General features: G+C 38.9%; 1 protein-coding gene across 2 annotated transcripts in view; it reads right to left on the minus strand.

Annotated features, from left to right (window-relative positions):
- DSC3 (desmocollin 3) overlaps positions 1-10,287 on the minus strand; it is a 47,738-nt gene extending 37,451 nt beyond the window's left edge. For both annotated transcript variants that reach the window (XM_045850224.1, XM_045850225.1), the window contains exon 1: positions 9,908-10,287. In XM_045850224.1, coding sequence (XP_045706180.1) covers positions 9,908-9,973 — 66 coding nt within the window. In that variant the 5' untranslated portion in view covers positions 9,974-10,287. The remainder of the gene's footprint in view (positions 1-9,907) is intronic.
- Between the last annotated feature and the right edge of the window lie 926 nt (positions 10,288-11,213).

The raw sequence follows: 11,213 nt of genomic DNA on the forward strand, positions 1-11,213 counted from the left end.
TAAGCAGATGAAAAGATGTCCAATATCTTTTAGAAAGGCATTAGAAAAATGTAGACATAAACCACGAGGTCATAACTACTGGAGTGGCTAACATAAACCAGACAGAAAATAACAAACTTTGACAAAGATGTGGAAAAGCGGGAAACTTCATGCATTGCTGGGGGAAATGTAATGGTGTAGCAACTTTAAAACAGTTTGGCAGTTTCTCAAAAAATCAAACATAAACTTAACATATGACCCATCAACCAGACACCTACCCAAAATAAATGAAAATCTAGTCCACATAAAAACTGTACATGAATATTTACAGAAGCAATTTTTATAATATTCAAAGGGGAAGGGTTGTCAAGGAATGCGTTTAAAGGACACATGGACAAAGCCAAAGGAAGGCAGGATTGAGGGTGGAAGGTGAGGATGGGTGGGACAGGAGGTAGTGTTGAAGGGAAATGGAGACAACTGTACTTGAACAACAATAAAAAAAAAGTGGAAACTTTCAACTCACATGAACAGACAACAGAAGGTGATATAGCCATAAAATGGAACACTATGCTGCTGTAAAAAAAAAAACAAAAAACAAACAAACAACAACAAAAAAAACCCAATGCACTGCCATGGCTGGTGTGGCTAAATTGGTTGGAGAGTCATCCAGTAACCAAAAGGTTTCAAGTTTGATTCCAAGGCACATGTCCAGGTTGCAGGTTCAATCCCTGGTCTGGGTGTGTATGGGAGGTAATCAGTCGATGATTTTCTTTTGCATCAAAGTTTTTCTGTCTCCCCCTCTTCCTTTCTCTCTCTCTCTAAAAACAACGAAAAAATGTCCTCGGGTGAGGATAAAAAAAATGTACTAATAGCTGCTACAATATGAATAACCTGAAAACCATCCTGTTCAGTGAAAGAAACTAAGTACAAAGTAGTACATGTTGTACGATATTATATAAAATGTCCAAAAAAAGCAAATATATAGAAAAGGAGGATATTAGTTGCCTGGGACTGGGTGTAGGAATGGGAAATAGCTATAAAAGGGTATGAAGGGTTTTTGTTTTTTAAGGTGATGGAAATGTTTTAAAATCAGATTTTAGTGATGATTCTGTAAATTTGCTAAAACTTACTCAATTATATACTTAGCATGGGTGAATTTTATGGGATGTAAATTGTACCTTAACAATGCTATTTAAAACAAAAGAGGATTCATTGTCATTGGTATAAAAATGATTCTTTCCACACCCACCTCTGCAAATTGGCAGTGATAGGCTCTTTCAAATTTACAAATTCACATATGTAATGTCATCAAAATAAAACTGAATAATAACTACAAGAAAGTATCTTGTTTCTTACATAATCCAATATAAAATAGATTTCTTCACAAAATTAAAAGCTCTTAAGTCATGGTAACAGTTGTAAATACATATATATGCATAATCAAAATTCTTATATTAATATGTGCTCTTAATGTGACTATACCTCTGTAATATCTATCTTGAATTAGTTAAGGTAAAAAAAATTCAAAAATACGGACAAATAGGGTCAACATTAATTTAAATATAAACCCAAACATCATGTTCAGAAAGTCATAATCAGATTGCTACAATTAAATAATAACTCATTTGCCCGTAGTAAAATTCAACTATGTTTATATGCTCAGTTGATTATTATTCCTTAAGAATATAGTTGTTCTCTTGGGGTGAAAAATGGTCTTGCTCAATAGTGCAGCAATTGGACCAAATATAATTTCACTCCATCATTGGTGTTTTTCACTATCAAAAGAAAACAATGTTCAAATATTTTAATCACAGCTCTTTAAAATGTTTTAACTTACTATGAAATATTTAAGTCAAATATAATAAAAGCTCATGTACCCATCCAGACTTTCAAAAAAATTAATAATTTTCTAATTAATAATTTTCTAATTTTTGTTTCATTTTTTAATTCAAATTTACAGATATGGTTAGAGGCCTACATTCCATTTCCTCCCTAAGGAATAGATTCTTCTAGATTGATGTATATATTTCATCTGTAGGTTTTTATACTGTTAACATATATGCATTATATATGCACATGCCCATAAAAAGGCATGTCCAGAAAAAGTCCAGTCATTGTTAATACAACAAGAATGTATTACATGACATCGATGTTACCTGGCAGCCTAGGAGAGTGGACTAGAATGCCCACGTGTGAACAATGATGACTTCACTGTACTAGTCAGTGGGAGCAGTAGATGTTGTTGAGTGACAATGTGTACTGTGTGGCCATAACATTCAAAATGACTGAGTGAGTAGAGCAACGAATCTCCATCAAATTTTGAGTAAAGCTTAAACATTACTCCCTGGAAACTACTCAGATGATTCAAAAGGCTTTCAGGGAGGATGCAATGAGTGCAGCACTCATAAATAAAAGTGTGGCGCAAACGTTTCAAAGATGGTTGAGAATCTATTAAAAGTGATCCATGTTCTGGAAGGCCTGAAACAAGCAGAACATCTGAGAACGTTGAATGTGTATGGGCTGCAATCAACAAAGATCAGCGACTGATAGTGTAAGAACTAAAGCTGATCTGGGGATTCCAAAAACTACTGTGTCTAAGATTTTGATGCAGGATCTTGGCATGAAATGTGTTGTGGCAAAATTCATTCTGCAGCTTCTGCTACCAGAGCAAAAGGAACATTGTACCATAGTTGCTAATGACTTGATTCAAACCGCTATCAATGAACCCGATTTCCTCAAGGTCATAATCAGAGATGGATTGTGGGTCTACGGCTATAATCTGGAAATGAAGGCCCAGTCAACCCAGTGGAAGTTGCCTGGTTCTCCACACCCAAAGTCATGGCAAAGTTGCAGCAAGATCAAGACCATGTTATCTGTGTTTCTATTGGGAAGGTGTTGTCTGTCACGAGTTGGCCCTCCAGGGCCAACAATTAATGAGTACTACTTCAATCTTCTTCATCAGTTGAGAGATGCAATAGGACCAAAACGCCCGCAGATATGGGCAACTGGTGATCGGCAGCTTCATCATAACACACCCGCTCATGTATCACATCTCATGCAGAGGTTGTTGATGAAACATCAAATCACCAGGTGACTCAACTCCCCTACAGCCCAGATTTGCAGCCCTGTGACTTCTCACTTTTCCCAAAACTAAAATCACCTTTGAAATGGAAGAAACTTCAGACCATCGATGAGATTCAGAAAAATACCACAGGGCAGCTAATGGCAAGTGGGAGAACTGCATGAAGTCAAGGTGCCTACTTTGAAGGGGACTGAGGTGTTGCTGTGCTATGTACAGTGTTCCCTGTATCTTGTATCTTCCTCAATAAGTGTCTCTATTTTTCATATTATGTGATTGGATACTTTTTGAAAGATATCCATGTGCATTCTTTTGCATCTTGCTTTATTTCACTCAGCAATATATTTAAGATTTTCCAAGAATATACTACAGTTTATTTTGATCATTCTCTTATGATGGTAATTTAGATTATCATTTTGTTTTCCAGTTTTTCTATTACAAATGATACTGCAGTGAACAGCCTTGATATGGCATACCTGCAGTGGAAACATAAGGGCATGTCCAAACTCGGTAACTGTTGCCAAGTTGTTCTCCAAAGTGCTAATAACAATTTATATTTATGCCTCCAGATTATGAGACCTCTCTACTTCACAAATCCTCTACTATAATGAATTCTATAGGACATTAAAATTTTTGCCAATCTTATGGCTGTTGTTTTATTTTGGATTTTGTTAATCTCTGCTGATACTGAGCATTGTTTCCTGTGTTTATTTGCCATTTATCTTTGGGAAATTATCTATGCCTCTCTTTTAATGATTTCCATATTGTTTATCTTTTTTTATATTACTGCATTTTTTATTTGTAGGCATATATGGGTTGCTTTTTAACTCCTTTTTGTGATATCTTTTGATAAATAGTGCTTCCATATGAAAGTAATCAATTTTATTAATCATTTTTTCCTGTTTATACTTTTGTATATTAATAACTCCTCTGCTGTCATAAATATGTTATTCAATATTTGTAACTGTTACTTCCAAATTTTAAATCTCTTACCCAACTGGAATGTATTTTATATGTGATTCACTATAACTATCTGATCTTATCTAAAAATTGTCAAGTTACTTCCAACTTTTAAATTTTTTGCCCATCTGGAATGTGTTTTATGTGTGATTCACTGTGACTGTCTGATCATATCTTTTTACCATCCCTGAGTATGTCTTCCTTTCTTAACTAATGATAATGCCGCATAAATTACACGAAAGGCTCCACAAATACAGAATTTATTTATTTTGAAATAAACATGTTTTCTCTCTGAATGTTACTATGTTGCACATATTACTATTTTAAAATACAATAATAAACCATCTAAAGTAAAACCACCTTTCCACTCTTGTGATAAACCCTATAGGACATGATATTTTTTAACACATTATTGGTTTCATTTGCCGCTATATACTTTAGTATTTTAAATATATGTCCATAAATGAGATCAAGCTACTATTTTTCAACTTCATTCAATCTTCAAAAACTGATTCAACTTTTTTCTGCTCTTTGAAACAATTTTTATAAGCTATAAATTATCTGTTCCATATAATTACGGAAGAATTCATCTATCACAGGTCTGGGCCTGGTAGATGTGTGCGAGTGTGTTTGTTTGGCTTCTAATTCAATGTCTTTAATAGTTTTAAGTCTGCATAGATTTCACATTCCTCCTTGAGTCAATGTTGGTAATTTGTGTTTTGTTGGAAGTTGCCCATCTGTGTTTTCAAATTAACTGGAATAATTTATTAATATTAATATCTATTTTTAAAACATTTGTCTTCTTAATAACTATGCCTTCTTTTTGTTCTTAATATTTTTGATCTGGGCCTTCTCTATGTTTTACTTGCTCAATCATAGCAAGGTTTGTCCATACTTTTGAAGAAGAGCTTTTGTTTTTTTTTCATCCTCTATTGTTTATTTGATTTTTTAAATGCTCTTTCTAAAACATAAACACAAAAGACTACATATTGCATAAATAGGTATTTTAAAAAATAATAAAATGGCCCTGGCTGGTGTGGCTCAGCGGGTTGAGCCCCCAGCCTGCAAACCAAAAGGTCGCTGGTTGGATCCCAGTGAGGGCACAGGCCTGGGTCGCAGGCCAGGTTCCCAGCTAGGGGCATATGAGAGGCAACCAATCAATGTTTCTCTCTCTCTCTCCCCGCTCCTCTGAAAACAAATAAATAAAATCTTTAAAAAAAGAAACAATAAAATGAAAACTAGGGTTTCACTTTCAAAGTTATGAAATAAAGCATTACTGTTATTTGTAAGGCCTATCCCCAATGGTTTTGCCAATTTTTGGCTTTTAAACATATGTAGTCTTATGCTTATTGTATATAATTAAATTTATTTACTCAAATTCTGGTTTTTGAAACTTATCCATCCTGAGTATATAGCAGTAGTTCATTTTCATTGCTGTTTAGTACATCATTAGAAAGAATATAAAATTAGCCCTGACCAGTGTGGCTCAGTTGGTTGAACATCATCCCACAAAGTGAGAGACGGATGGCTGGATTCCCAGTCAGGGCACATGCCCGGGTTACAAGCAGTCCCTGGTTTGGGTGCATGCCAAAGGCAGCCAATCGATGTTTCTCTCGTACATCAGTGTTTCTCTCCCTCTCTTCCCTTCCCTTCCCCTCTCTCCAAAAATAAGTAAATAAAATCATTTAAAAAGGAAATAATATAAAGATTCATCAATATAATTTTTAAAAGATGATACTCATATACAGATTTCACTTATGTTGTGCTTCTTGAAACTAGAAGTAATTTGATACCATATTTGTGGGGATTGAATATATTATTGAAAGTAAAGTAAAAAATGTAAAGGCATTATTAGATTAACAATGATGAACTAATGCCCTTTAAAGATATTTTAAAATAAATGTTATATAAAAGAGTACCCAATAAAAACTGCAACATATAAAAAGGCATTTTTAAAGACTGGTGAATTATGGATTGATTATTTGAGTTACAAAATATCTCTTTTAATGGAGAACCCTTTGGGGCAACTTTAAGTATCTGATTATAAAACCTAGAGCGGTAAGCAACTCTAAATCAAAATATAACAAATTAATTTTTTAAAAATAATAATATAAGTTACTATCTATTGTAATCTGGAAAAGTTGTTTTGGTTCATTTTATAGTATACCCAAATTTTATTCATTGTATAAAAAGCTTATCATACAAATCATTAAATCCTGATAGAAAAGTCTAGAGCCAGAAGGAAGGTGAAAACCAAAGAGATTACTTAAGATTGTTTTACTTATTTTACTGTTGTTCAATTTAACAGGGGATATACCAGGTAGGCTTTCTAAAGTGACACTCTTTTAACAAAGAAAAAGAAGCTTAAGTAACTGAAATCTATGGAATGTCTGAAAAATAAAGACATTGTCTTGACTGAGCATAACAGGAAATTTTAATTCATAAATTTTTCTATGGACACTGCCCTCTGCAAAGTGAAAATATCACTTTCCAAATTCTTATCACCTCAAAGGTAAATTGTAGGATTTACCTCTCTGCATTCCCAGTGCTGAGATCATTCTACTAATTTCTTTCTAACAAACTCTTAGTAAGACCGGATTCTACTTAAATGAAAAGTATAATTAACCACAAGTCACCTCAGGTGCCATATATGGAATAACTGTCAAGGAAATTACGACAAGGCCGAAAAATGTGCTTTGTTTCAAAAGGTGTCATTCATAAGGTGTTCTCCTTTTCAAAAGGTTACTGATAATGCATTGATCTACATTTACCAAAACTTTGAATTCCTTAAGATTATGGGTTTAATATACACTAGTTCTCATCACTTCCTTTATTTGCCTTATGCTTTTTTTCACTAATGCAAAATATAATAGAAAGTATTGTGGTTTTTTTATTTTAAAAGATGAATATGTCAATCTTATTTTAAAAAGTCTGGTAAAGGACTCACATGACACATCAGTCTCCTTAATTAATGCTATAAAATCTGAAAAGGTAGAATGCCAATTTGTCAACATGGGTTTCAGGTGGAATTCATATAATCCAAGGGAAAAGCATGTTACGCCATAAACGAAAATTCTATTTTAGTTCCTTTTGAAGAAGATCCCTTTTAGCAAAATGAGAGATTAACTGTGTCCAAGTGTAACCTAAAGCAGGTCCAGCTGCCTGTCACCATGAAAGCCAAATACTCAGAGGCAGGTGCTGATGTAAAGGGAAGTGGTTTATTCAGGTGCCCGCCACCTGGAAGATGGGGGACTCACGTCTCAAAACCCATCTCTACACAGAAGCTTTTACAAAGAGGGAGAAGTGAAACAGAACAAAGATCAAGGAAGGGGGTTGAAAATTTCTCTACGGGCAGAGGAGCACGCTCCATTCTGATAAGGCACTAAGTGATGGTCCAGTGTGCGTCATTCTGGTTTACTCATCCTGGCTTCGTATCATCCCAGCCTCACTCAGGCCATCCTGGCTTCCTGTATCCCGACTCCAAGGTTGAAGGTCAGCAAATCTCTCAGAGCTGGTATGCCTGAAGGTTGGCGTCTGTATCTTTTGAAACCAGTTCCTAGAATTCTTATACAAATATGCTGTTCATCTATAAGCTACATATTAGTCAGAATCAGCATTTACAGAGACAATGTTAAAAAAATGGTGGGGTGGGTTAAAATTTCTCATTGTTACAATTTTCCATTGTTACACAAGTACATACTATTCATAATATATGGTAACAATACAATTCCTAAAGTAGATTTGATAAGATGGACATGATTAAACACATATTTAAAATTCCCCCCTTCCCTTTTTTTTTCTTTGTTTGGGTGAGGGCAAGGAGGATCATCAGAAATTGTAACAGTTTAAAGTAGTAAAAGGGTGCAGAGTCAGGAGAAAAGTACAAATGGAAAGACCCCTGGACCCCTGACACAGTTCAGCGGGAAGGCTAACATGTTAAAAGTCTCAGTATTGTGTTAAAGACTTGCTGTGAAGAGATTTCACTTCAAACATGGGATTGGTTTTGAGAGCTCCGCAAAGGTATCAATAAAATGAAAACTGGTTATAAAATGCTATGCTTGTACCATTAGGCTGAAAAGTTGGTAATTAAATGAGCCAAAAGGAAATGCAAATATAGTGTGCTCAGTAGAGGTCTTAATTTACCATCTGAACAGAAATTGAAGGTGTTTGTAAATGGAGGATTTTCAATGAAAGAAATTATTCTATATACACTCTCCAGTATTACCGTTTAAAAATCTCCAGACATTCTATGTAATCTAAACTTTAAAAATTATTTTTTAACTATATCTAAACGAATGTTATACACTAGAGCTGATGCTATCTCTAGATTTACAGGCACTTTCTTGCCTGGCCACTCCCCAATACCCCGGCGCCGCCGGGACAGCGCCTGAAGCGCCGCGCCCTGCCCTCCAGCGAATAGAAATCTTGGTAACGCAGAACTTCCGCAGCTTCTTCTCACCCTGTCCCCATTCCTTTCTCAGAGAAAACACAAAACACTAAATTTATGCTTTTAATCAAAAAAAAGCTGGAAACACTATCGATTACATCACAAAAGAACCACTTTGACAGCAGTTTCCATTTGTAAAGAGTTATATTACCGGCTCAGCTATTTTGGTGGAATAGTGGCCTGGCAGATCAACGCGCGCGTTTTACAACCTTTGTCCACAAATATATCTTAGATAATAACTATCAGTCCAATATTCATAACTCATTGATTCAAAGAGAGAACAAAGCTTGGATCCGGTCTCCCTGCTTGGAGATGGAGGAGGAGCAACAATCCAAAATCAGCCTAAACCCTAAGCCAAGCATGGCCTCTTGCTATCCGACCCCACGGATCCCCTGGGATGCAGAGAAGTCTGCGGTCTCCAGCCCCTTTCCATAGTACGTCCCCGATTGCATCCCTGGTCTCCACTGAAGTTCCGAGCGTAATAGCGCCGTCAGAGTTCCCGATTTTTCCCTTCATGTCTCCCAAATTCTAGAATTGTCCCTAACTTCCCCTCCAAGAGGATCTGGTCTTAGGTCGCAGGTTTCCCGCGCACAGGAGACCCCAAGATGGGCTCTGGGCTTGAGCAGTTCTCGCCGGAGCCCAACCTAAGACCCAGCCCCACGCCAGTCCCATCACCCTACCCATCCGGACTCCATCCTTTCTGCTTCACCCCAACTCACCCCTCAAACCAACGACCCCAACTTCAGTCCAAATCCAGCCTTCCCACCACCTCGCGCCCCAGGCACACTCCGCAACCCACATCACGTGGCTCTAGGAGGTGGACAGTATAAGCGAGCTGCTGAACAACCTTTGGGGAGACAAAACCTGCAAGCCGCTTCGCAGAGGTAACTCCTCGCCAGGACCCAGAAGCATGGCTCCAACGCCTACAAGCACAAATGTCCCCATTCCAGATGACCCTAGCATAGGGGACAGCCCTAGAACTCCATCTCAAGTCTTTATTTTGCTCTCCCTACGGGATCCTGGCATACCTAATCAAATACCCTTCCTCTCTCTCCACCCAAACACGCCCCAACCACCACCGCCAGCCTGGGAGCCAGGGAAGTAATGCGAACTTCAGCTACCACCCAGCAGCGAAGCCTTGCGTCCCGAGCGCATCGAACCGGGAGCGCGACCCGTGTAATTCAAGCAATCGAACGCCGTGTCCCAAACAAAAAGTTCAGTCCCCACTCTTCCTTTCAAAGCGCATTTTCTATCCTCACCCCTCCGGGCCGGAATGTGGGCTGGCCCTTACCTCGAACACAGAGCTAAAGAGCGGGTCATCACCTTCCGGTCTACTTCGCTCCCTAACACTCCCGCAGCGGGGACCAGGGCAGACCTACCCTCTTCCCCACCCCGGCTCCCGCCGGCTGCCTGCGCCTTGCGGGCTCGGGGCCCCGACTCACCACGAGGGTCAGCAGCAGGCTGCAGAGGGCTCCGCGCAGGGAGCTCAGAGATCCCGCGCCTGCCATCCCAGCGCGGGTCGGAAAGCCGAGAGCCAGAGCCCTGGAAGGTGCAGCAGTGCAGGAGGTATGTCGGTCACCTCAGCCTCTCTCAGCCTTAGTTTCCTGGGAGCCTGTTAGTTTCTGAGACGGGATTGGACCCAAGAGACGCCGAGTCGCCCCTCCTTGTTATTTCTCAAGTTTTATCACTGCAGGAGCCGCTGGGGAGGTGCCTGAGCCTGCTCATCCGCTTCCCAGTGGCAGCGCCAAGCGCTCGCTTCTCGGGGAAGCGGTCCCACGAGCGGGTCCCTGCTGGCTCTCCCACGCCCCTCCTCTCACCCCCGGGCGCTACCGCCCCGCCTTCTCTGGCGCGGTCCTTGCCGCCCAGATCGTCTCCGGCGTCCTCCCTGCCAACGCTGCACTTCTGGTTCCCACTGCAGAACTCAAATCCGCCTGCAGGGATCCCTGTCCTGACAGAGGCGCTCCTGGATGCCAGGAATACTGATCCTCCTCCAACTCCTAACGAAGTTCTGGAAAATGTCTCCTGGTTAACGCAAAGTATATGTATCCTTTCTAAATTTGACTAGCATGATAACGGAAAGAAAATTATCCTAAGTGTCATGAAGAAGCTGGCTTTTGGTATGCCAGAAACTAAAACCAAGTAAAAGAAATTCTGCGGACCATTTTTATCACCCAAAACATGAGTGATTACACTCAGAGCTGTGTCAATTTTTGTGGCCTTATATGAACCTTCTAAGAAAAAAAAACATGCTTTTCTTATATGTAAATTATTGACAGTAATTACTTGATTGTACTGAGATGCCATTTTTCAGCTTACAGTAGAAGGCAAATTTACTACACAAAACCTCTAAAGGAGGCTTACATATTCAATATTTGTCAACCAAGAAAAAAGGTTTTAACTTGTAATAAAGAATAAAAAGCACATACTTGAGCAAAACATTATTGCAGCCTGAGAGAAGCAGATTCAGGTAACAACGCAAAACAGTGCTCTGGAAAGAACAAGGTAAGGCCAGGTGTATGAAGGCAGAAACCACACAGTGGCATTCCTTCATGCAAGTGAAGCATTTCTGGCTAGGTTAACAGGGACTGGTTAGTTCCAATACCCAAAACCAGGGAGGTGAAAACTATAGGGAGGAGGTCAAGTCCATGTGTGTCCATCGTTGATCCAGGATGTTGATGGCTCAGCCTTGAGCTGAGTTTAACAGCAGGTGTAGCAACTTAACAGCTGTTGAGAACTGAGGCACAAGAT

Source organism: Phyllostomus hastatus, unplaced genomic scaffold, assembly GCF_019186645.2.
Source record: "Phyllostomus hastatus isolate PE091 unplaced genomic scaffold, TTU_PhHast_1.1 phas_contig_80, whole genome shotgun sequence".
Lineage (NCBI taxonomy): Eukaryota > Metazoa > Chordata > Mammalia > Chiroptera > Phyllostomidae > Phyllostomus > Phyllostomus hastatus.